The following is a 24,978-nucleotide window of genomic DNA, read 5'->3' on the forward strand; positions in this document are numbered from 1 at the left end:
CAGATTCGGATGCAACACTCCCCTGGAGGTCTCCTCAAAATAAGCACCCCTGTTCAGGGTAAGCTCGCTCAAGCTGCACCCCTAGAATCTTGCCAAAACAGAAGGGGATTTGGAGCAAGGTCCATGGCCCATGGGGCAAGCACAACGACAAGGTAATTTATCCTGGAATGATTAAAATACACCCCTGGCTCTTAAAGCTTCAGGCAGAATCCCCTCGAAGGCTACGTGATGAGATCACTTTTTCATTCATCAGGCCCCCCTGGTACACATGGGTGAGAGAGGTCAGAAAAGACTCCCGACGGCCTGCCCCGTCCTGGGCCGCCCCCCACCCAGCCCCGACCCTCCTGGCGCGGGCCTCGCGGGATTCTTCAGGCCACGCTCTCCAGACAGACCACACCCCTCTAGAGCCCGATTCGCCCAAGCATACACCACGCCCCTCGAGGCCAGGCCACACCCACACTGCAGGCCCGTCCCGGGAAAGGCCCCGCCCACGCTAGGTCCAGCCTTTCCTGGCCGGGCCACGCCCCCAGCCCCGCCACACCACGCCCCCGCCCCTCCAGACCAGGCCCCTCCCCCTCGACCAGGCCCCGCCCACGCCGCCGTCCGCGCGCTCCCGGAGCTGCCCAGTACCTGCTCGGGCGCCGGCGGTCAGCTGCCCGGTTGCCCTCGGGCGCCTTGGGAGCGCCCCTCCTCTGAGGTGCCATTGTCCAGGCCGCCGCGGAGCCGGGTCGAACGCGGGATCCGCCGCGAGCCCGGGACGAGCGCCGCGAGAGTTAGCGCGAGACCAGCGCGGCCGGGGACGCGGAGCGACGCGTTCCGCCGTCGACCTCCGGTCTGGTGGCCAGGCCTGAGCAATCGGAGGCCGAGCGCCGAGCGGGACGGAACGGGGACCTGAGGGCGTCCGCGGCGCACCCGCTGTTGCCTGCCCCCTCCTCCTCCCCTGCCCTCCGCGGAACCCGACGAGTCTCCAAGTCTTCGTCTGAAGTGTGTCCTCGCCCAACCGTGCGTGCTCTCCCGGCGTCTCCAAGCCCACCTCCCGGGGGTGTCCTCCTCCCGGGGCTCTCCAAGCCCTTTCCCCGCCCGGGGTCTCCAAGCCCTCCTCCCAGGGACTCCGCACCCTCTTCTGTGGGGTTTCCATGCCCCTCTCCCCCGGCCCATGCTACACTGGAGGGCACTGGGTCCAGTTGGTGCTCAGTACACATGTATCCGTTAGGCCCTGCTGCTTTGTTTACAACATTCAATTTCCCTAGAGAACCTTACGTCCAGTGGGCAAGAAGTAAGATCTTAACCAACGCTGTGGAGATACCTGATTCTGAAAGAGTGGAATTAGCAGTGAGGTGCATTCATGAGGATTAAGTCTGAAGAAGGTGAGTAATTTACTGATACAGGGGGAAAAGAAAACCTACTTAGACTCATTGAACAAGAAAAGAAATCTGCCCAACAGTCCCGAAACTGGGGAAATCGGATGCCATTTCCTGGTAACTTACCTGGAAGCCCGAGGAACTGGGACAATTGCAGACCTGCCAGGTTGTCTGGTAACAATGACAGTTGACCCAAGTCTTTGAAATAATCACGTTTCTATAGACTTCATGCAGGAGGGAATCAAAGCAAGGAACTACAGACTCACAAGATGGATTACTGAATTCTTCCTCTCCTTTTCCTTTAGATTTTGCAGCAACTTACATTGGTAAACAACTCTGAATGTGTCTGATGCAGGTAAGATGTTTGTGTTCATTCCTGCCCTAGGACTACAAGAATAATTGGAGAATTTCTCTCAGAACACGAGGAGGCACACACAGGACCAATGCAGACTTCTCAGCTCAAAATTTTTTCTTTTGGGACTTCCCTGGTGGTCCAGTGGTTAAGACTCTGCACTTCCAATGCATGGGGCGCAGGTTCGATCCTTGGTCGGGGAACTAAGGTCCCACATGCCGCACGGCGCAGCCAGGAAAATATTTAAAAAAAAAATTTTTTTTTCTTTTAATTCTATTCCCAGGAAAATAGATTTGGGTTTTTTTTTGGGGGGGGGGTTTAAATGTAAAACAATTCAACTTTAAAACATTGCAGTTTTTCAGAATGCTTTGTCTTAAACTCATCCACTTATCAGTGGTAATTTACGTAATTGCTTTAAGAACTTTGTCATTGAGACTGTCTTGAATATAGTTTATTCTTAAAAAAATCAAACTGATTGGTTTCTGTATGCATTATGTTATTTCCTCTGCTATATTATGGATTCCTTAAGGTCAGGGATTTATGAATCCTTGCACAGAATGAGTAGTTTGAATTACTGAGCTGAATATATGACCAATGTACAAAGATTTTCTTTCATTTTTCAATCTAATCCTTTGTGTTTTATGATAGAAGAAATAAGATTTCACTGTTTCCCAGCTGCTTCAGTATCATCCAGATACTTTCTCTAGTTTAACATAAACTAGCCAACACTGATAAACTGTGGCTTACTTGTTTTTTGAATTATCAATGGCCTGTTTTAAATCATAGATAGTTTTCTCTGACCTAGAATAAATTTTTAGAGCTTCTTCCTCTGTACAACCAAGCTGACTCGAACTCTAGAAACATAATTGTTTTTAACGCTATTCAAAGTAGAATAAAATTGAGGATAAATTTCTACAAAAACATCATATTGTGGGGCCTGAAAAGTGTTTGAGATATTTGCCTGTTTTCACTGGCATAGTATACATAGGATAAGAGGGTCTTTAAAACAAGAAATTATTTTGCAGTCATTTGTGTTATTACAGATTATAGCCATCTTATAAGGAAACAGTGCTGTTCTATTTTAGGGACAAATCACAACTAAATGGCAAGGGTCCCTATGTTTGAACATGGAGACAGACATCCTTTTTTTTTTGATTTGGCTGCTCTGCGTGGCATGTGGAATCTTAGTTCCCCGGCCAGGGATCAAACCCATGCCCCTTGTAGTGGAAGCATGGAGTCTTATTTATTTAGTTAGTTAGTTAGTTAGTTAGTTATTTTGGCTGCGTTGGGTCTTCGTTGCCGTGCACGGGCTTTCCTTCTAGTTGTGGCGAGCAGGGGCTACTCTTTGTTGCAGTGCGCGGGGTTCTCATTGTGGTGGCTTCTCTTGTTGTGGAGCACAGGCTCTAGGTGCACGGGCTTCAGTAGTTGTGGCACACAGGCTCAGTAGTTGTGGCCCGTGGGCTCTAGAGCGCAGGCTCAATAGTTGGGACGCACGGGCTTAGTTGCTCCGTGGCATGTGGAATCTTCCCGGACCAGGGCTCGAACCCGCGTCCCCTGCATTGGCAGGTGGATTCTTAACCACTGCGCCACCAGGGAAGTCTGAAGCATGGAGTCTTAACCACTGGACTGCCAGGAGAGTCCCAAGACAGACATCTTGATTCGATTTCATGTCGGTGAAATGAGTTCCCTCCCAGTTCGTGTCAGAATTGAAACAGACATTGGAAGGACCAGGCCAGTTGAGCCTCTGGAGTCTATAACCCTGAATTTCTCCACTAGGAAGAAGTGTCCAGACAAGAGGTTTTTTTGTCACATGATTTCACAAAAAATAGTACGATGTCGGGTTGCTCACCATTTAAGATGCGACTAGTTCATCTGGACCTGAAAGGAGCCCCACCGAGGGTCTGCTACCTCTCAGAGGTGAGAGCTCCCTTTCTCCTCTAGAGAATCACTTTGCCTTGGGTTTGGTTATGAAGTTGTGAACAATCGATGTTCTGTAGACATGTGCTTGGAACACAACTGTGGGTTCTGTGTTGGGGCACGGTGGTGGCAACAGCATAGATTTTGAATTTCCCCCAAATCCCCTCACAAAGCAGACAGCAACCAGGATAGCAAAAGGAAAAACAGAAAGGACAAAAGACACACACAACCTCTTCATTGTGAGCTGAATCGTGTTTCCCAAAAAGATATGTTTAAATCCTAACCCGTCAGACCTTGCAATGTGACTCGATTTAAAGACACGGTCTTTGCAGATGTCGTTGACATAAGATGAAGTCATATGGAGATAGGGTGAGCCCTAATCCAATAAGTGGTGGCTTTATAAGGAGAGGAGAATTTAAACACAGAGACATACACAGAGGGAAGATGATCTGAGGACACAGGGAAGGTACCACATGAGGACAGAGGCAGAGATTAGAATCGATGCGTCCACAAGCCCAGGAGGACCAAGGGTGCTGGAAACTCCCAGAAGCTGGAAGAGGCAGGAAGGATTCCCCTTACAGCCTCAGAGGGGGAGCATGGCCCTGCTGACACCCTAGATTTGGGACTTCTGCCTCCAGAACTGTGAGAGAATAAATTCTGACTGTTTCAAGCCACCCAGTTTGTGGTGACTTCTTATGGCAGCCACAGAAAACGTATGTACTCTAAATCAAAAGTAGGCATCAGGGTATCCCCGTGAATTCCAAAATGCAAGGGGTGGGGCCAAACCACCTATAGCACAACACCCACGTGGGGTTAGCAGCCAGGCAGGGGGTGGTAGAGGAAAGAGAAAAGAGAATTCAGACGATGTCAAGACCAGAGGACCCAGAAAAGAGCCCAGCTAGTAAAGATCTGTCAGAAACTGGGCGAGTTATCCCTGGCTCCAGGTTGAGGGTGAGTGCCCAAGGCCTCAAAGCACTCCAGAATACCTTCCAGAACCTTCTTCCAGAAGGACAGAGCCCACACTAAGGACACAGTGTTGGGGGAAAAATCCACATTGAGCTGGGCAGGAACATTGAGGGTGAAGTGGAGAGAAGTTTCAAATACTGGGGGGACGGGATCCAGAGGGAGTGGAGACCACGTGCTGTGGCAGTAGCTGCACAAAGTCTATAACCGCTAATCCTTTATGTAACAGCAGCAGAGGGAGCCCTGGGCTGGCCCAGCTCCATCCCAAACAGAAGAACCTGCTCTCAAAAACACAAGAAAACACATCTCAGTTAAAAATGAGCCACAGAAAAGGAGTGTAGTTGTGCCACACAAAGACACTAAGAAAAAAAAGGACGTTGATCTGAGTAACAGTGAAGGTGCACCAGGAACGTGTGACCACAAAGCAGATGACATAGTTCCGCAGTATTTCAGAAAGAGAGCAGAGATACTAGGAAAGTGATACAGTTATGGAAGAACAGTGTAAGTCAGAAATAGAAAAGCCCAGAAATGTGACAGCCAGACAGAATGAGGTTGTGAAAAGATTGCCTCCAGACTCGGGAATGAATTAGAAAGAAAAAGAAAAAAAAAAGTCAGAAACGGAGACCAAACTAGGAAAAGAACAAAAGTGAATAGACGCCATGGGAAACAGTATCGGGAAATAAATGGCAGAGAAGAAAAAGCCAAGTGTAAAGAGAAAAAAGCATGGTGACAAATGGATAGATGTGGAAGACAGGCAAAGAAGATCCAGCTTATGTGTAGCTGGAGCCCCCATTTCGTTACCTGCTGCTGCTGACAGAGTCAGAGGTTTAGACAACAATTTCTTATTCCTCCTGTTTCCACAAGTTGGCTGGGTGGCACCCTTAGGCTGAGCTTAGCAGCCCCTTAGCCACCAACAGCACCAAGGATCCCTACCACCCCCAATAGAAGTGCCAAAGAGGCCACCCAGTGGTCAGATGGCCAAAAGGCTACAAGGGAAACCAGGAGCAAAAACGCTGAGGAAAACACGAAAATGCCATAACCATCATGTTCCATTTGTGTAAGTGACTGACCTGGGTTAGTTTACTCCTTTCCACAATCTGCCTCTTCTTGTAATTTGCAGTCAATTATTGATTACCCGTTTTACAATTATCCCAGCTAATTCTTAGTCCCAAGCTGATTTCCTCTTTCCATCCAGCATGCTTCAGAACATCCCCATATTCTTGGGGAAAGAAAACTTCTGACAGCAACATCAACAAGAATGCTACAAATCACATAAAACTCACAGTGGCCCTTGTCTGGAGGTGGGTTACTATTCTGAGTTTCTGCAGGAGCCCCCTCCCTTAACACCCACCCCTGGCCGTGATGCCAGGCTAGAAGAAAATCTCAGTCCTGTGTACAGTAGACACAATCCTAAAAGTACTGGAGAATAGGGATCCATGTTCTTTGAGATAAAGGTAGAGAAAGAAGTCGGGCAGAACCAGGGGAGGGACCCCATGAGCACAGCGGGACAGCCTCTTTCCTCCTTCATCTCCCTCCTCTAGGCTCCTTCCAGGTGCTCCAGTAACCCTCCAGAGCCCTGTAGGCTCCCCTTACCCCAGCACCCCCCAGTTCCGCCCCCTTGTATCAGATGAACACATCACTACATTAGAATTTGATTTGGCGTCACACGGAGTACGTGGGAAAATACAAAGATCAACTACAATCCGTGTCCATCAGCTGGAAGAATGAGTCCATGAGCTACACATGTGTCACTTTCTGTTCAAATAGTCATTTCTTCATCACATCCCCCTCTCCCCCAGATTTTCCCCCTGTTCCGTGCCCTGGGTGCCAACGGCCTCCTCATCGAGTATGAAGACATGTTTCCCTATGAGGGCCACCTGAGGCTGCTGAGGGCCAAGCACGCATACAGGTACCCGAGCCGCCAAGCAAGGCGATGCCTCTGCAGAGAAAATGGGGTGTGTGGGGTGGCAACCTGGAAGGGAGTGGAGGGCAGGCGAGAATTGAACGACAGCAGGACAGTCCTCTTCTGTCTTGTTAAATACATGTCTTTAGTCATAAAAATAAAGCATGTTCACCGAAGAGAATTTAGAAACATTTAAAAGAAAATAAGCATCAGCTATGATCCCCCACAAGGAAGCGCTGTGATCTGTTTCAGTCTTGTCTGGGTGTGAAGTGCGTGGAGGACACTTTGACAGGTGTCCATGCAGGGGAGGGAGGGCTGCTCTTTAAGGCGGGATCTTCACCAGGGAAGTGAGGATTAAAGGGGAGAGAATCAGAATCAGTGAAGTCGGATAGTGTGGTCATGGGTGCACCCCACTTGGCTTTAAAATTATGGGTATCCATGTAAATCGGTAATAAATAGCCCAAAAGAAAATGGGCAAAGAACATTCTGATCCCCCAAAAAGAAAGAAAAATAGCCAATAAGTATATGATAGTAATAAAATAACAGTGAAATGCCATTTTGGCTACCAAATTGGTGACGCTTTTAAAAAAATGCTAATGCTCTGTGTCCACGGGGGTGAGCAGGAGCAAGCCTCCCACTGGTGGGCTGTGAAGCAGCCCAGCCGCTCTGGAGGGCAGCTTGGCTCCATGTGGTAGAACTCCCAGCACGTACGTGTGGGCAGGAAACAGGAAAGGCATGAACCAGAGCATGGCGGAGGTATTCGTGTTTATTCCTACAATGAACACGTTTTGTTCCTTTGTTTTTGAAAGTGAAAAAGGTGCCAGGGTTCCGGTGAAGCTTGAAAAAGGTATATTTAAAGACAGAACTTTATATAATCAATTCATCTATAGAACTGGTTAACTTTAGAGATGGTTCAAACACATACAGAAGTTGAGATAAATTCACAAATGACAACTCATGGTGGAGCACGCAGTGGGCCTTTCCAGGTTGGCATCCTCAGTGGCCTCAGCAACGAAATGCTGGCCTGAAGGGACACTCCCACCTGAATCTTGAAACTCTTCGTTTTTCTTTCCTCTATTAAAGGGATCACCAGCCTTTTGTACAAAGGGCCAGACAGTAGATATTTTAGGTTGTGCAGCCCATCTGATCTTTGTTCCAACTATTAGTGGGGCAAAAGCAGCCACAGGTGATAATAATGAGTGGGCGTGGCTGTGTTCCAATAAAACCCTATTTGTGGACACTGAAGGATGAATTCCATACGATTTTCACATGTCACAAAATATTCTTGAGTTTTCTCAACAATTTTAAAACATAGAAACCATTCTTAGGTCACAGGCTGTACAGAAACAGGTGGTGTGTTTGTTCTCAGGCCCGTCTTTCCACCTTTGCTCTAAAATATGATTGCTTGTGTGGCCTAGTTTCTTGTAAAATGGCTTTAGCCTCTTGTCGAGTTTGGGTCAGAATAGCTGGTACTATTCTCACAAGAAGTAAACTGTTACTTGACATAACAGCATCGTTTTCCTAAACTCTAGCGTGGGAGTCTTCTCTGAAAACTTAATATCCGTTGGGCTTTTCAGAGTTAGCAACCCTGCTAGTTTCCGTGGTAGACTCCCCCAGGAACCTGACGAGGGGGGTTGGGGGGAGCCTGAATGGAAGGCTGTGTGAACCTCTCTGGGTGGTCTTGGTCTCTCTAGCCCCTCCGAAATCAAAGAGATCCTGCATCTGGCCACACTGAATGAGCTGGAGGTCATTCCCTTGGTGCAGACATTTGGGCACATGGAGGTAAGTGGGAGGAAGGAAAGTTACCTGGTACCCAGGTGTGGGGTTCAGGGGTGCGCGGATGGGGCCAGACACAGGCAGGGAGCAGCTCAGCACTGTACAGAGAAGCTCTGTGAACGGCTGAGGAGCTCGGAGCTCTAGGTGGGAGCACCCTCTGTCCAAGGAGGGGAGGGGAAGAGCTGGATGGGGGGCCTGATTCCCACAGAGCCCTGCAGACTGGGTTGTTTTCCTTTTTAACGTATATTCATCAAAGTATTATTGTGCAAGGTGAAATACAACATTAAGAAAATGTGCTTTCTAGAACTTCCCTCGTGGTCCAGTGGGTAGGACTCCACACTCCCGATGCAGGGAGGCCTGGTTCGATTGTGCTGCCAATGCGGGGGGCCCGGGGTTTGATCCCTGGTCGGGGAACTAGATCCCACATGCATGCTGCGCCTAAGAAGTCCGCATGCCACAACTAAAAACAGATCCTGCATGCCATAACTAAAGATCCTGCATGCCGCAGCTAAGGATCCCACGTGCCGCCACTAAGACCTGGCACAGCCAAAATAATAAATAAATATTTTTTAAAAAATACTTTATTAAAAAAAAAGAAAACGTGCTTTCTGTGTTCTCCTTTTTCACTTAATGTTGAAAGTATTCTCCCAAGCTCCTATGTGATCTTCAAAAATACTTTTCACGTCTGCCTCAGAAAGGGGAAGCAAATTAAACATAATACTGATTTAATGGCTCTCAGGCTCCGTTTAGATCTATCAGCAGTCCTTCCCCCACATCTTCACTTTCACTTCCAGTGATTGCCCTTTTCTTCCTGTTCAGGGATTCTCTCCCACCATCTGCCCTCCAGCTCTCCTGGTGGACTCTCCCTGCTGTGCTTTCTGGGCTCTGGTCCTGACACACTCGTTACCCACAACCCCCTCCTCCTAAACCCTATGGCCTCCTGGTCCCCGGCTCTGGCTGTGCCCGACATCTTCTCCGTGTGCTGTCCTGTAGCTGCACTGGACTTGACTGTCCCCATGGCACCTCTCGAGGGCCCTCTACTCACTTCACACTCCTTCTCTGGATAAAGCCATTTCCCCTCCTGCTTCCCTTTCCTGTCCTCAGTGACTCCCAGGACCCCCGTCTCTCGTGCAGACCCTGGGTTCTAGTCTACAGTTGTCTGCTTGGCGTCTCTGTTGTGAGGCCTCTTCCAGCCTCAGGGAGGGGCTGTACCATCCCCAACCCCCCACTCCAGCTGCATTTCCCGTCTACTGTCAGGTCCTACCCTTTGCTCCTCTGCCTCCTGAGTTAGCATTCCCTCCGTCCCACTGTCACCATCCTTGTCTAAGCTACTGCTGGACCGGCTGTAAAGTCCTCCAGTGGGTCTCCCAGCATCACTCCGCCCATCCCCACCCCGCGCCCTGCTCCCCACCACAGCTGGTCTGAGCGCCTCAAGTACAGCTCCATCGTACCACGCCCTCCTTCTCCTTAAGTGGCCTTGCTCTGCTCTTACGGTGGATTCGTCTCCTGGGGCTACCATAGCAAAGGACCACAAACCAGGCGGCTTAAACTACAGACATTTGTTCTCACTGTCTGGAGGACAGCGGTCCGAAGTCAAGTGTCAGCAGGGTTGGCGAAGACTCTACGTCTGGTCACTTGCATCAGAATACCCTCTTCAGCAGTGAAGCACAGTTCAAGGATTTTGCTCATTTCACTTTCTGAACTGTTGAGTTTTTAAAATTCTTTGTGTATTCTGGACAAAGTCTTTTGTTAGATACGTGATTTACAAACATTTTCTCCCAATCTGCAGTTTGTCCTTTCATTCTCTTAACAATGTATTTCAAAGAGCAAAAGTCTTTAACTTTGGTGAAGTCCAGTTTATCAGTTTTTCTCTTTGATGCATCATGCTTTTGATGTCATTTCTAAGAACTCTGCCAGTCACCAGGTGATGAAGATTTTTCCTGTTTTCCTCTGAAGTCTTACACTTGAACATTTTCCGTTTAGACTTATGATCGATTTGGGGTTAGTTTTTGTGTGAGGTGTGAGGTGGAGGTTCATTTTTCTTGCATGTAGTATGGCACTCCCTGACCAATGGTGCCAACACCATTTGTCAAAAAGACTGCTTTCTTTGAAATTTGGTATTGCCTTTGCACCTTTGTCAAAAATCAATTGACCACATTTATGAGAATCTATTTCTAGACCCTATTCTGTTCCATTGATCCATGTGTTATCCCTTTGTCTATACCACATTATCTTGATTGTTATAGCTTTATTGTAAGTCTTAAAATCAGGTAGTGAGATTCCTCCAACTTTATTCTTTTTCAGAATTATTCTAGCTATTCTAGTTCCTTTGCCTCTTCATATGTATTTTAGATTCAGTTTCCCTATGTATCTACTGGAAACCTTGCTGGGATTTTGATTGGGATTGTGTTAAATCTGTAAATCAGTTTTGGCAGAAAATTACCTCTTCACTGTGTTGAGATTTCCAAACCAGAACGTGGTATGTCAGCCATTAATTGTGTTATTCCCCTAAATGTGCCTTTTAGGTTATGATGTGTCCAGGTTTGGGTTTCTTTGCCTTTATCTTCCTTGGAGTTTGATGAGCTTCTTCACTTTTGTGAAGTTTGGGGCCATTTCTTCATGTTTTTTTCTGTCCCCTTCTCTTCTTTTGGGACTCCTTTGCTCATGCGTTGGTAGCTCGATGTTGCCCTATGGTCTCTGAGGCTCTGTTCATTTTCTTGCACCTTTCCTCGGTTACTCAGCTTGAATTTCTGTTGATCTTTTGTTCCAATCACTGACTCTCTCTTCTGACATTTCAGATCTGCTGCTGGGCCCATTGAATGTTTTTTTTTTTTTTCCCACACTGCGTGGCTTGCAAGATCTTAGTTCCTTGACCGTATATTCATCAAAGTATTATTGTGCAAGGTGAAATACAACATTAAGAAAATGTGCTTTCTAGCACATTGAACCTGGGCCCTCAGCAGTGAAAGTGCAGAGTCCTAACCCTGAACAACCAGGGAATTCCCCCTGAATGGATTTTTAATTTCCCTTATTGTAAATAGTTTCCTTTAATTCTTTTTTTTTTTTAAATTTTTAAAAAATTAATTCATTTATTTTGGCGTGTTGGGTCTTTGTTGCTGCACGCAGGCTTTCTCTAGTTGTGGTGAGCGGGGGCTGCTCTTCATTGCGGTGTGGGGGCTTCTCATTGCAGTGCCTTCTCGTTGCAGAGCATGGGCTCTAGAGCACAGGCTCGGTAGTTGTGGTGCATGGGCTTAGTTGCTCTGTGGCATGTGGGATCTTCCCGGACCAGGGATCGAACCCGTGTCCCCTGCATTGGCAGGCGGATTCTTAACCACAGCACTACCAGGGAAGCCCCTCCTTTAATTCTTGGAATATATTCATAATAGTTTCTTTGAAATAATTGTCTGATAAATCCAACATCTAGGCCCACTCAGCATCAGTTTCCATAGAATTGTTTTTTCTTTGAGTCTGGGTCCCACTTTCCAGTTATTTGCATGTCTCAATTTTTGGTTGAAAACTGGACATTTCAGATCATATGTTATAGCAAGTCTGACTTTTCCCCCCATGGGTAGTTGTAAGTTGCCTGGATTTAATGTCTCCCCGGCTGTGTGTGGCCACGGATGCCTCTGTTTTTGTATTCTTGTTTTCGGTTTTTGCCCTAGGGGTCACTCTTCGGTCTTCACAGCTGATGATTCCGCAGGGCTTGGGTGGTGGTTGTGCCCGAGCCCATAGGCCCCACCTTGTGGCACAGGGGTTGGGAGGCCACACTCAGGGTTCAGGCAGTTCTCAGTCTGCCGCGGCTTCTGCTTTCCACCCAGCCTGCTCGGGCCCCCAGGTGGGTGTGGCCCCAGCCAGCCGGTGCGTACGGAGAACATGTGTCACCTCTGTAGCCCTGTGGGGACCGCAGAATTCAGAACAGTTTGCCACTTTTACTGACAGGTCCCCAAAGGCCAGGTTTACCCACAGCCAGCCATTGTGGGGGGTGGGAGCACCTAGGCAGAAGCTGCAGAATCTGTTTTTACCCAGTTATGGCAACCTTTCATGAACACGCATTTCCCAATTTGTTGTTCACCTTTGGTTGGTTTCTGGAGCCCCAAAAGGTCGTTTTGGACAAATCATTCCTCTTTGTACTTGTTTTGGGGAGAGGATTTGCCAGCCTCTTCACTTGAGCAAGAAGTCCACCCGTGTGTAATTCTGTTGTGAAGGGAAGCTACCTTTTCCATTTTCTCATTCAGCCCAGTTAGAGTTGGAAGGGAGAAGGACTGTTGACCAAGCAGCCAGGTTACTCAGAGACCCGCCCACTTGGCACCCTGGCTCTGGTCCGCAGTGCAGCCCCGCCAGCCCCTCCGGGGACTCTAATAGACATGAGGCCATCAGGACGCAGAGGCAGGAGCCGGACTTCGGGGAGCTCGGGGACAAGCTCCTCCCCAGGGTCACCAGCTTTCCTGTTGTCTCCCCACAGTTTGTGCTGAAGCACGAGGCTCTCGCTCACCTCCGGGAAGTGGCACTTTTCCCCAACACCCTGAATCCCCACAAGGCGGAGTCCCTGGCACTGGTTGGAGCCATGATTGACCAGGTGATGGCGCTGCACCCGGGCGCCCGGTGGCTCCACATCGGCTGTGACGAGGTGGGTGCCTTGCCTTGCCAGCAGGCGGCTCCCCCAGCTCTGCAGCAGCCCCTTTTCTTCACCTCACGGTCACCTTCTCCCACCTCGTGGGTTCTTCTCTTAAATAGAAAAGTAGTTCCGAGGATAAAGAAGTGCTGGCCGAGGAGATGTCCCCAGTGAGGGCCTTGGTCCCAGCTGATGGGTGATCTCGTGCCGGCAAACCTGCCAAGCCAAGCAGGGTGCAATGGGGTGCAGGCACCCACGGGACAGCAGCAGAGCAGCCCCTGGTTACGGCACATTCATGTCCTCGGGGTCAGTGTGGCCATGAGTTTGAGCCGGTTACTTTCCTCCAATTGAAGAAGTACAGTTTTGGACTGTGGGAGAAAGGAAATTACCACTTTAGGGCCGTGGAGCACTGGCTGGAAAGGTGGTTCCCGGGGGTGCCCTCCTTGTCCTTGAGAAACACAGTGGCCAGGAAGATACCAAGCCACCGAGCACAGTGACCCAAAGGCCTCTGCTCGTCTGAGCTTAGGCATCTGAGCTGGGACGGTGGTTTGTAGACATTTTACCCCAGAGCTTGATCCTTTTATGCAAAAAAAAAATCTCTTTTTTGTAGTAAAATACACATAACATAAAATTTACCACTGTAACCACTTTAAAGTGAATGATCCAGTAACTTTTAAGCCATTCTCAGTGTTGTGCAGCCCTCCCCCCGGCTACTGCAGGACCTTTCATCTCCCTGCCCCCCGTCCTCCGCCCCTGCATCCATCAGTCTCCTTTCCATTTCTGCGTTGCCCCCCCAGCACCCCATAAATGGAGTCCTGCCCCGTGCGTGGGCTTTTCTCACTGGGCACCTTCTCCAGCGTGGCTGAGTGATGTTCCAGCATGTGGACGGGCCATGCTCTGTTTATCCATCTTGTGTTATTGGACATCTGGTTATTTCCACCTTCTGGCTGCTGTGGGGCTCCAGACTCAAGACTCCCTTGCCCAGCCTCAAGGGAGTCTTGAGTCGAGGTTCGGGTCTCGGTGCAGAAGGAAAGGGCACCCTTCACTGTCTCCTCCCCGTGGGCAGCTGCCCCAGGAGTCCCCCAGCGTGAACCCGCGGGTGAGGATGGGTGGTCCTGGGGCAAACCCACCTGTGTCTCATCCCAGGTCTACTACCTCGGAGAGGGTGAGGACTCAAGACAGTGGCTGCAGCAGGAGCCCAACACCAGAGCAGAGCTGTGTCTGTCCTACATGGAGGCGGTGGCCAGCCATGTGCAGGCTCGGCACCCGACCACGACGCCCCTGGTGTGGGACGACATGCTGCGGGACATCCCCGAGGACCAGCTCTCAGGTCGGCCAGGCATGGCCCTGGGGGGCCGGCCACGCTCCGCAGGGGGCTTCCTGGTGCCATGAGGGGAGGAAGCCGAGCTACTCTGAGCCCCCGACTGTCAAGGAGAGACCGTGTAGTAGATCCGTACCAAAGCTAACTCTAGACCGTCCTGTTAGGACCGTTTCTCACATGAAAATGCCATTCCCCTAAAAGGCCTCCTGGAGTCTTTCCAGGAGTACTGTTGTGAGAGATCTGACCCAGAGAGCAGCACGAGGCCCCGAGGGGCGCTGGCCATAAAAAGCTGGGGGTGCAGGGGGGCAAGGGCCCCTGGTGGCACTTGAGAGCTTCCAGTGCTTCTAGGGGCCTCAGCCCCACACACCTGCACAGCCAGCCCTGCAGGGGCCTCTACTGAGGTTCACACTGGCTGGTGGAGGGAAGCAGTGGCCCCCCAGCCCTCCGGGGCCCAGCCTGCCTGAGGCTCTGGGGTGAGACAGGGAGGTCGTGGCCCATGCTTCCGCAAGGCCCACCCAGGTGTCCTTGCTGCAGCCTCTACCACATGTGGCCACTTGGGTTTTAATTAATTATAATTAAGTCCACTTAGCGGTATGTCCCTGTTGCACCTGGGCCGGCCCCGCGTGCAGACAGTGTGTCCCCCTTGAGGGAGCTCTGGGACCGCTGGCCTGGGACTCACCCCTGGCAGCTCCAGCAGTGTCCAGTCACTTCCAAAGCCAGCTGGCCTTGTGGCTGCGGCATTTACAGCCCAAATCATAGCATAGTATTGAGTCTGTACTTAAATCCATTTTAACGCAATAAGGGAGAGTTAGAAGGACGCACCCTCACAGCCTCTCTCCACCCCCAGCATCGAGGGTGCCGCAGCTGGTGGAGCCTGTGCTCTGGGACTACGGGGCCGACCTGGACGTCCACAGCAAGGGTCAGTACCAGAGCAGAGCCCGGTGGTCCTGGGCTCCTCCCAGTTTTCCACCTGGACAAGTGTGTGTTTCGGGCTTCCCGGCTGCACCTCCTCAGGGTCTGCCACTCACACCTCTCACTTGCTCACCCAGCGCTCCTCATGGAGAAGTACCGGAAGAGCGGCTTCTCCTGGCTCTGGGCCGCCAGTGCCTTCAAGGGAGCCACGGGGGCAAGCCAGGCCCTGACCCCCATCGAGCACCACCTCAGAAACCACATGCAGTGGCTGCAGGTGGCGGGCAGTGTGCCAGCGGACACGCTGCAGGGCATCGTCCTGACTGGCTGGCAGAGGTGAGGCCATGCAGGCCCCAGGGACGTTCTCGGGGCCGGCCTTTCCCGGGAGGGTCCAAGCGGCTCCCGTCACCTAGGACACACTGCCCTCCTTGGCCCATCCAGTCTGGGCCTCAGTCCTTCCCGCCATTTGGTCAAGGGGAAGCAGCCGGCCCTCTGAGGAGGGTGTGGAAGGACCAGCTGCACAAAACAAGCCACTTGGGGTCAAGCCCCTCGCACCACACTCTGCAGAGGGGACGCTGCTTGGGGTGTTCAGGGCCCTAGGGCACTGGCCCTCCTGGCCCATGCCCTGTCTGAACCACCCGTCTCTGCCTGTTCACCCCATCCTGCGCCCCACCCGAGGTCATGCTGGGAGAAGCATGAGGTCAGACTTTGGCTTGTTTAGGATTTCATACCATTTGAAAAGTAGAGCTACAGTTAAACCCCTGGTCCCAGGCAAGTCCTGCCCTCAGGTCCCATCCTGAGGGGGAGGCCAGGTGGCCCTGACACCAAGAGCAGGAGGCCCTGAACCCACAGGAGGGAGCAGGAGGCAGGGCTGACCCACTGGACCTCAGCCCTCACTCATAAAGCTGAGTCAAAGGTTAACTTAGGGATTTCAGGGTGGCAACCACAGAGAACTAAGCCCAGGCAGGTCACTCTGGGTGGGGTTCCTGCAAAGCCATGGAACCTTCTGGAAGCAGCAGCCGCTCTGCAGAAGCTTCTAGATCCCTGTCCTGTCTCGTGGTGACTCGTGTTTGAGCATCTGCTGTGCTGAGCACCCCTCTCCCGCGGACTTAGGTATGACCACTTCTCTGTGCTGTGCGAGCTGCTGCCCGTGGGAATCCCGTCCCTGGCTGTCTGTCTGCAGGTGCTTCTACATGGTATGGTCCCCTGCTTCTCCCAGGAAGCCTAGTGCCCGGGGCCCCCAACTGCCACCTCCTTGGGGCTGGACTGTGGTCTTCCAACCAGTGTGGGGGAGGGGAACGCACCCATGGCCCCGGCTCAGCCACTCACCCACCCCACTGCAGCCCGGGTCTTCGAGCCTAAACCCAAGACACAGACCAGGAAGTTAGGGGGACATGCCCTGCAGGCACAGTGAACCCACAAGGAAATTCATCATGGATAGGGTGCAGGAGAGAGCCTGCCTTTGCTGCATAAATATCCTGAATGCCCAATGCTGGTGGGTGTGGCCCCAGAGAGGCAGCTCCCTCACCTCTGGTTCCCGAGGGAGCAGCCAGGTGTGGGCATAGATGCTTAGAGACAGAGGAGACCAGCAGGCAAGGTTGGTGACGAGGCCCTGGTTACATAAACCGCATGTTATACGGGACCAGGTGGGAATTTAAGTAGCAACGTATGTGGTGTTGGCACAGAAAAACATCGAGGTGGTTGAGGAAAGTGAGGACTGAAAAATAAACACACTTGGTATTGTGCTGAGCTACAGGGAGGTTTCCAGAAGGACAGATACTGGGACTCTGGCTTATCCTTTTTTGAAGTGTCAGTTCTGAACTCTTTGGGGAAAGGTACAGACAACAGAGCAGATGCCTGTGCTAATAGGAGCACATTGGCCTTGGCACCCCTTCCCCAGGAGGCAGGCAGCACAGAGCCCCCAGCGTGTTCTCACCTCCCCACCAGGCTGCAGTAGCCTTGGGCTAACCCATCCCTGAGGTCAGCACGTGCCCAGCTGGGCCTGGCCGGCGGTCCTTCTCAGTTGCTTTGCCCACCACCCACGCCCGAGGGCCAGGAGGTCCAGCCAGCACGGAGTCCAGGCCACCTCCTCCTCCAGAGGCCCCTCCAGCCTCCGTCTGTGGTTGGTTTTAGGCGGCTTTGCCGAAAACGTTAAAGCAAGAGTGGAGAACTTTCTTGGGACTTCGAGCTTGGAAGCAGCGGATTTTAGGAGGTAACACCCTCCCCCCCAGCCCTGCCCGTCCCCTCATATTTGGATGCATCCTCAGCACAGTGGCTCCCTGTGCAGTGAGAGGGCCGGCTCCTTCCCTGGCAGCGACATCTTGAACCTCATCACACAAGTCAGCCTCCATCTGTGCAGCTCCGTGGATGCACTGCTGGAGAGGGACAGGTGAGTGGGCGGGGGAGTGACCCCCCACCCGGCAGGGTGAGGGCCAGCCAATCCTGCAAGAAGACTTTCTGGGCAGAAAACACCTTTTTAAAATTTCCACCAGATTTTCAAAGGTCTTATTTTACAACCACTGAGCCTTACAAGCCACAGTATACCTATCTGTGTGTGTGGATTTGCCCCCAGGTATGTGACCGGCTGGTTCAGCCCCTACCATCGCAGGCGGAAGTTCATCCACCCCGTCATGATCCAGCACATCCAGCCCCAGGCGCACAGGTAGCCCATGCCCCTCCCAGCTGTGCCCATCCCCGAGGCTGCCCACCCTCTGCTGCATGCTGGCAGCTTTCTGGACAAGCTTTCTAGGTATTGCAGCCGTGGATTCCTAGGTGACGCAACTGCATCAGCTGTGCCTTTAGGCTTTAGAGAAGCTGGGGCGTTCCTGCCTGAGAGGGTGAGGGTCACCAGATGCCCTGAGCAGGGTCCAGGGCTCACCATAGAACCAGACTGCCTAGGGCTGATCCTGGCCCTGCGGCTGCATGTGTCACCATGGGGACAGGGTCCCAGCCAGCCTTCCCCAGTGCTCTCCTGGCTCTGAGAGAGGCCAACACAGACTGTCCCCGCTGAGTATAAGATGCAGTCAACTGTCAACAGGTTCATGCACCAAGAAAAACCCTGCCAGCCAGTTGTGAAGTGCCTTCTAGTTTCAGAGGCCAAACTGTGACAGTCATTCACTTATTCCCAACAACCCTATGAGGCTGGTGCTAACGGCCCTGTTCTATGGATGAGTAAACTGAGGTACGGGATGTACTGACCCGTGGGGTTCTGGAGGCCATGAGGTATGCCCCAGGGCCCTCGCCAGGCAGGCTCACTGCCTCCTGGTCCTCAGTCTCCTGGCCAGGTGGAGCGTTCTCGTGGGGGAGCTGGAGGCTGCCCTGCAGCGTGTCTTCTACCCAGACGCAGTGGAGGAGTGGCTGGAGGAAAACGTGCGCCCCAGCCTGCGGCGGCTGCAGGCTCTGCTGCAGGATCTGGGTGAGGCAGCCGGCCCCAGGCCCGACTCGGGTCAGGACCCCTGAGGGGAGGGGGCCAAGCTCAGGCTGTCGGCCTTCCTGCACCCTCATCCAGCTGCACCCGGCCCCACGTGCGCCTCCTGAGCCCTGGGCAGCCGTGCCAGCAGACAGCGCCCACAGAAACAAGAGTAAACATGGAAGGAAAAGACACTCTGGGCCTATACAATGATCAGCATTAGAACTTTAATTCTTTCAAAATAAAAAGGAGTGGAAGCCAGAAATCTCAAAGGCTTAGTTACTGGCCCTCACGATGGTCTGGACACCCTCCTCGCCCCACCCAGCCCTGGGAGAGGGGAGCTGGCCAAACACCCTCCCTCCTCCAGCCCAGCGGTAAACACACAAGAAACCAACCATAGCTGTTTCACACCTTTTAAGAAAAGAGTATTTCAGGTTTAACCATTTAGAAACCTAACTTTGGCATGTTTCAATGACTGTGTGCCCAAATTAAGGGCTGGCTGGCGCCACCACTGGTAAGGGAGAGGATCTCATTTCTCTGGAGTTTCCTGGAAGTTGCTGTCTCTCACCCAGGCAGCCTCAGAACCCCTGGTCCATGCAGCTGTTCCCAGGTGCACAGCCTCCTGGGTCCCTCACTCAGAGGTGCTCTGGGCACATGCTGTACCTCGGAGGAGCCTAGGTTCAGAGAAAGCAGGAGAAAACTAATGGTGCAGTTGAGGGTCAGTGTGGCTGGCACCCAGACTCCACGAGGGTGGCTGCAGCTAGCTGCTCAGGCGCTGCTGAGGGGCAGCCATGAGCCCAGCGATTCTGGCCCCAAACACACAGGCCCAGCACCAGAGTTCAAGAGAAGCTGGGAATCTGGGTTCTGAGGGATGGGTCCAGGTTTTTAAGTGCTGCACAATGCTAGAAGAGGGAACTTCTGCCTATACTGGGGGCAGGGGCGGGAGGTTATCCTCTCTGTGAGAGCCCGGCTGCAATCCTGGTTGGACTCGAGATGAGCCACCTGAGTGGACAGCGGTCTGGGGGCTGTGGAAGCCTCAAGAGTGGCTGCAGCACACCAACCAGGCGTGCCCCTAAGCGTCCACCCTGAGCCCCGGCAGCTCCGCAGGCAAGCACCTCACTTCTGACCACTGAGGACATCTGGCTGTGGGGAGGGATGGGCATGGGGAGCAGGGCAGGAGATGGGATTCCTGGGGATGACGTGTGGCGGCAGCATCCTCAGAGCCTCGCCCAGCCGCTGGCCCTGCTGGAGTCTCACCGCAGCCCTCAGGACCTGGTCCTGGAGAACCTCTCGACCCAAAGAACTCAGCCCTGGCCCTGATACCCTGGGACCCTGGGTGTTCTTCCTTCCCATTTCACAGGCCTTGAGCCTCACACAGCTAGCATGTCTGACCTGTCCACACCAGGCCGCTGTCCCAGTGGGCTGTCTGATTCCAGGAAGAGACAGATCTGAGGCCTGTGCCCTCTCTGGACCGCTCGGAGCCTGCAGAGAAGGTCCCACTGTGGTTTTGCTCAGAGGACAGAAGCAAGCAGCAGGAACGGCTGAGGGTCCTGCCCCGGGGCTTCCAGGGACACAGCAGGGAGCTGAGGAGGAGGACTTGTAGGCGGCCCATCAGTCCTGCTGGGGCCCCACCAGAACCAAGGCAGGGGTTCCGTGGAGGTCAGCTCTGGTCCCCAGGGCCATCGACCTCACTGTCACTGCTCTGAGACAGCTCCATGGGACTTTCAAGGCAGTGCAGCTCCAGGAAAGTAGTGATGAGCTTGGCGATGGCTTCCACGTCACTGGTCCAGATGGGCACAGGGAGGAAGGGTGTGTTATTGTGACAGGTACTGGCCACCCCGCAGCAGCCACAAGACCATACCTGTCTCACCCCAGGTATCTGCCTCCGGTAACCCACTAGGACCCAGCACCTTCAGTCCTGATCCCCACCCCCACCGGACCCTAGCCCAGTCCTCTGTGCCCACTGGGGACCCCTGACGTCCCCATCCCCTCTCTGTCCCTGTGGGGACCCCTGACCTCCCCCTAGTGGGTGGTGCCAGGCCTGCTCCCCTGGCCTCACCTCCTCCCCCACGTTCCTGAGGCCTCTCTCTATGCCCTGCCGTGCTGGGCAGTTCCTGGGGAGGACCACCTGACTGGGGGCTAGGGGCAGCCCTGGCCAATCAAGTCACCCATCAGCTTACCTGCGGTGGCCCATGACAGCACTCTGCGTGAGGGGGTGGGAGAAGCCCGTGGCAAACCGAAGCACCACCACATAGCCCTTCCCGAAGTACCGGACCTTCTCCTCCTCCACGTTCACGTCCCGGATGTCACTGAGCAGGACCACCACTGTGGGCAGGGCCCTGTCAGTGGCCGTGTCCCCCACTCACCCTGCCCCTCCCACCTGGTGCTGGCACAGTTGCTTCGGGGCCACAATGCAGAGGATCACATCACGCTTGTCATGAAGCAGAGAGCACGTGTCACTCCATGTCTGAGGCTGGGCTCATGCCGAGACCCTGACCCTAGATGTCACAGGTCAGTGACCACAGTGCAGGGTTGTGTGGCTGCTGGTTAACGTCCAGTCTGGGTGAGAAGGAATGTCCAGCAGGCCCACTGTTGTCTTGAAAAGCCCACCCCTTCTCTCAGTCTAACACGTCAGGGGGCGGCTAAGCACAGTGCTGCCCAGCTTTCTGCTTCATTTTCCCCAACTGCGGGAAAATGCCGTCCTGGTTTCTAGTGGCCAGTCACTGAGCTGGGGGCTGCCCAGCAATTTCCTTTGGGCCAGGGCACGTCCGGGGTACACAGCGTCCACGAGGCAGAACACAACCCTGGTCACTGAGCGGCCAGCTTGGACCCAGCCCGTTTCCAGGCCTCAAGCCTGCTCCCTGCCATCACACACAGACGCTCGCCGCCCTCTGTCCATCCCAGAGTAACCCGTGTCCTGTTCACTCCCCACACCTCACCTTGATCATGGCCTGCTCTGCAGAGAGTCAGCAGCTTCCTATACAAGCTGAACGTCTTCAGCACGACCTTCCCGGTGCTCTTATTGAAGGTTGCTTCCTAGAACGCCAGCCACAAGGCAGTCACCTGGCTGCTAGCCTGTGAGCCAGCCCAACACACACAGACTTGCCGACTGCGTCCCCACCCTCACCAGAGCAGACACTCAAGGAGGCGGCCCCTCTTCCTTCCCATCCCAGTCAGAACCCCAAACCCCTGCAGCCTGATCTCTCCAGGGGCTGGGGTGTGAAAAGGAGGAGCCTCTCCGCACTCAAGAGAAGCGAGCACAGCGGACGAGGTCATCAAACAAGGGAATGGAGATCGGCAGTCAGCAATACTGGGGCCAGGCGACCCAAAGGACACGTGAAGAGGGACAAAAGGGAGGTGAGGGAAGTGGCCTTGCCCTTCTGTTCTAGGAGAACTTCTGGGAGAACAACAGCTTTAGAGGATTCCTTCACCTAGGGATGGTCACAGACAGGCAATGTCCAGAGGCCAAGTCCAGCTATCCGGAAACCACTAAGCTCAAGTTTCAGGATGGGGGGGCATTAGGCCCCTGGAGCCTTTCTTCCTGCTTTGATTCGCACTGTAGGGAAGCCCAGGAGCCCAAAAGCCTGGGCACCCTTCCTGTGCTGGCCTCACCTCCCAGTCCTCCAGGTTCTGCACGGCCACGAATAGACAGCCCGTGACATAGAAGAGCTTCCAGCCCAGACTATCTGGGGAGCAAACACAGGAGACAATCAGGCGAGGGAAGGCAGCAGAGGGGTGAAGGCCAACGTGCCCAGAGACGGTGCCCCCTCCCCAGCACAGCTGCTTCCCAGACCGAGGGCAGGAGTGGCACCTGGGGGCCTGGCTTGCTGCCCATGCCTGCAAGGACACCCAACCCTCACCATGGCCACCTAGCACTGCAGGCCCTGTCACTTGGGATAGGACGTGCTCCCCCAGTTCTGCCCTCACTCTCCCCTGGATGTCTACTCGTGATGGCAATCGCGGCACGGTGAGTAAGAGCAGAAAGGTGGGAACGCTTACAGGGAGCTGCTGAAAGCACGGATCATCCCTGCAACAGAACATGAGGCAGACACAGGAGTGCCTTTCTGAAAAATATTTTATGATATATGAAAATGCTGAAGATGTAAATGAAAAACATAAGCTGCGGGGGACACACCAGCACGTGGAAGTGGGCCGCATCCGCAAACAATTTAGAGGCAGAGGCAGTCCCCAAAGCCATGCCCTGGCAGATTACAAGTGATGGGTTTCCTTTTTTCCCTCTTCCAATCAGCTGAGGAAGTTCCTGGGGGGCAGGTGATGCATCTCACCTCCACTGTAGTAGGCAGCAGCCAGGCCAATCGACAAGATTCCTGCGAGGAGAAAGCAGGTACCTTCCCATTGGGCCACCACCAGCCCAGAGCCCAACTCCTCCCAGGACCCACAGACCCAGGTAAGCAGCCCCTTCCCATTGCCTGGGATGGCTGAGGGCAGGGAGCAGGGGGCAAGAAGACCACCAGGCTCAGAAGTGGGGGAAACAACTGGGAAGTCTGTTGAGAAGAATGTTCTACACCAGTCACAGTATTCACTGGACACATGTCTATGTGAGGTTGCAGAGCTGACGGGGGAACCAGAAAGAGGAACCTGATGTGGGTTTTACCCACTGACAGCACATTGTGTGGAACGAAGACAAGACTGAAGGTAAAGAATCACAACTCGGCACATGAGACAAATCAGGCAGAGTCCTGGGAAAGAAGGCCCAGAGCCAGGCCGCTGAAGGCACAGCAGCTTCTCCCCACACACCTAGGTTCCAATCAGCATGGTGCAGTTGCCCAGGGAGTGCAGGGCCCTCCAATGGGTACTGACAGGGATGGAGGCCAGGGCCCCCGCCGCCTTACTCCTCACTGTCTCCATCACGTGGGCCCTGACATAAATCAGATACCTGGGGCTGGGTGTATGACAACAAGCAAAAGGGGAAGTACGGGGACCTCAGAAGAGCATGCAGAGTATTAACGAAAGGATGTTAAATGGTGAAAAAAGACAAGACAGACACACATCATCTGTAAAAGCACACATAGAGGATAAAAGATGGAAAGGCACAATAGTTGCCACATCTTGGGGTAGCAGAACCACGGAAAAATTTAGTGTAATTTGCATCCTTTTTTAAAGTTAGATTTTTAACTTGAGGACAAATATGAACATCCTTACCAACCAGCAGGGACCAGGACCTGATGCCTGGAGCCCTCTTCAGATGGAGGCAGGAACTGGTGCGTGTCTCCACCTGCATATACATCCCTGGAACGTGCTGCCACAACTTGCAACAGGAGACTGGGGGGCTGGGGAAGGGCAGACAGACAGCTGGAGGCCTCGAGCCACTGCCAACAGACAAGAACCCAGCTCCTCTCCAGAACAGGAAGCCAGGCTGCCCACTAGCAAGGCCCACACAGGCTCAGGAACCAGTCAGCCCGTGCTGACTGCAGTCTCTGTGGTCAGGCAAATCACTTAATCCCCCAGAAACCTGTAAGGAAGTTTCTTCTCTGCTCTGTTGTAATGGTTGCACTGGGGCTTTGTCCCCTGCTCCGACTCACAAAGCGTCAACAAGCACTTGATCATCACCTGCTCCCTTCCTACCTGGAAACCTCAGTCTCTTGGAAACCGTTAGCCCCCAGCAGGCTTCAAACTTCCGGCACCCTACCGGAACCTACCAGAACACCCTCATTTCCCTGTGCTGGCCTCTGAAAAAGGGAACTGAAAGTCTCATCATGGTTTGAGTCTGTACTGGCACTGACCGAAAAAGCCAGCTCTGCGGTCTCCTACAGCTGCCGAGAAGGACAGTCTGCACCCAGTGGAGGGAGCGGAGGGTCCGGAGGGTCCAGAGCACTGGTTTAATGAACGAGTCAGCAAAGGGGATTGCTCTTCCACACGTGGAGAATTCTGCCCTGCACGCTGCAATACGCTCGAAATGCTGGCTCCAGGGACCCCGTTCTGGGTAGCTTTTCAGATATTCCCTGTGAAGTCAAGTCAAATTTCTGACAACAAATAGTGAATTCAGTTCACACAAACGAAGCCAGGATCCTGGGACATCACCGGCTCCTTCCCCTGACATGCCTCATCTGTCTCCACGCGCGACTCAGCCGCCCGCGGGGCGAGATCACGTCTGTCACCGGCACAAGCCACCCTGGACACGCCCCGCTGATCCCTGCGGCCACACCGGGCGCCCCGCCCGGCTCGCGCGCCGCCAGGCCTCCGGGGCATTGAGCCGGGCCGGGTCCCGAGACCGCGCTCCCAGCAGGACCCCGGCTGCAAGAGCCGCCCCCCAGCCCACCCCGCACCTCCCACCCGCGAGGGCGGCATGGCCTGTCCACCGCGGACACTAACCTGCAGGCGCGGACGCGGGGAAAGACCGAACCGCTAGGCTTCAGGACCCGCCGGCCTCCGACTTCCGGAGCTGGGGGCTAAGCCGGCTGACTTCCGGACCCGCAGGGGCTGATGGGACAGCT

General features: G+C 53.4%; 3 protein-coding genes across 9 annotated transcripts in view; 1 reads left to right on the forward strand and 2 right to left on the reverse strand.

The window, feature by feature from the left end:
- The window catches only part of OGFOD3 (2-oxoglutarate and iron dependent oxygenase domain containing 3), a 19,081-nt gene extending 18,314 nt beyond the window's left edge, over nt 1-767 (reverse strand). Inside the window, exon 1 of one of the 2 annotated variants that reach the window (XM_027081119.1) lies at nt 631-767. In XM_027081119.1, coding sequence (XP_026936920.1) covers nt 631-704 — 74 coding nt within the window. In that variant the 5' untranslated portion in view covers nt 705-767. The remainder of the gene's footprint in view (nt 1-630) is intronic. The other variant, XM_027081118.1, reaches the window with a different exon arrangement.
- Nucleotides 745-18,784, forward strand: HEXD (hexosaminidase D). 3 transcript variants are annotated; one of them, XR_003427623.1, is made up of 16 exons: nt 746-1,002; nt 1,251-1,367; nt 1,667-1,716; nt 3,490-3,630; nt 6,393-6,502; nt 8,191-8,278; nt 12,735-12,899; nt 14,031-14,214; nt 15,053-15,124; nt 15,255-15,450; nt 16,228-16,310; nt 17,248-17,326; nt 17,402-17,503; nt 17,687-17,776; nt 18,152-18,295; nt 18,387-18,500. XR_003427623.1 is itself a non-coding variant. In XM_027081117.1 (15 exons), the coding sequence occupies exons 3-15, from the start codon at nt 1,702-1,704 to the stop codon at nt 18,531-18,533; spliced, it is 1,404 nt and encodes a 467-aa protein (XP_026936918.1). In that variant the 5' UTR covers nt 745-1,002; nt 1,251-1,367; nt 1,667-1,701; the 3' UTR covers nt 18,534-18,784. The 3 variants fall into 3 exon arrangements, 2 of the variants coding, with proteins under 2 accessions (XP_026936918.1, XP_026936917.1); XM_027081117.1 differs by lacking the exon at nt 18,152-18,295 and having other exon boundaries at nt 745-1,002; nt 18,455-18,784; XM_027081116.1 differs by lacking the exon at nt 18,152-18,295 and having other exon boundaries at nt 747-1,002; nt 18,387-18,784.
- Nucleotides 18,785-18,933: 149 nt separating this feature from the next.
- Nucleotides 18,934-24,978, reverse strand: CYBC1 (cytochrome b-245 chaperone 1). 4 transcript variants are annotated; one of them, XM_027081120.1, is made up of 8 exons: nt 24,857-24,977; nt 24,268-24,486; nt 23,687-23,814; nt 22,810-22,851; nt 22,136-22,209; nt 21,463-21,559; nt 20,704-20,848; nt 18,934-20,304 (listed from the first exon to the last, which is right to left on the reverse strand). In XM_027081120.1, exons 3-8 carry the CDS (start codon nt 23,769-23,771, stop codon nt 20,184-20,186), a joined length of 564 nt encoding a protein of 187 aa, XP_026936921.1. In that variant the 5' UTR covers nt 23,772-23,814; nt 24,268-24,486; nt 24,857-24,977; the 3' UTR covers nt 18,934-20,183. The 4 variants fall into 4 exon arrangements, with proteins under 4 accessions (XP_026936921.1, XP_026936924.1, XP_026936923.1 ...); XM_027081123.1 differs by lacking the exon at nt 22,810-22,851 and having other exon boundaries at nt 24,857-24,978; XM_027081122.1 differs by lacking the exon at nt 24,268-24,486 and having other exon boundaries at nt 24,857-24,974.

Source organism: Aethalodelphis obliquidens, unplaced genomic scaffold, assembly GCF_003676395.1.
Source record: "Aethalodelphis obliquidens isolate GAN/ISIS:26980383/991018 unplaced genomic scaffold, ASM367639v1 scaffold44, whole genome shotgun sequence".
NCBI lineage: Eukaryota > Metazoa > Chordata > Mammalia > Artiodactyla > Delphinidae > Aethalodelphis > Aethalodelphis obliquidens.

Coding starts and splice junctions, on each gene's coding strand:
- HEXD (XM_027081116.1), top strand. Junction 17,327..17,401: donor GAAGCAGCGGATTTTAGGAG/GTAACACCCTCC, acceptor CTCCCTGTGCAG/TGAGAGGGCCGGCTCCTTCC. Junction 17,504..17,686: donor GCACTGCTGGAGAGGGACAG/GTGAGTGGGCGG, acceptor ATTTGCCCCCAG/GTATGTGACCGGCTGGTTCA.
- CYBC1 (XM_027081120.1), bottom strand. CDS start 23,771: ATGTATATGCAGGTGGAGACACGCACCAGTTCCTGCCTCCATCTGAAG. Junction 22,210..22,809: donor TGCTGCCTACTACAGTGGAG/GTGAGATGCATC, acceptor TTTGCTCCCCAG/ATAGTCTGGGCTGGAAGCTC. Junction 20,849..21,462: donor CAGAGCAGGCCATGATCAAG/GTGAGGTGTGGG, acceptor CCCTGCCCACAG/TGGTGGTCCTGCTCAGTGAC.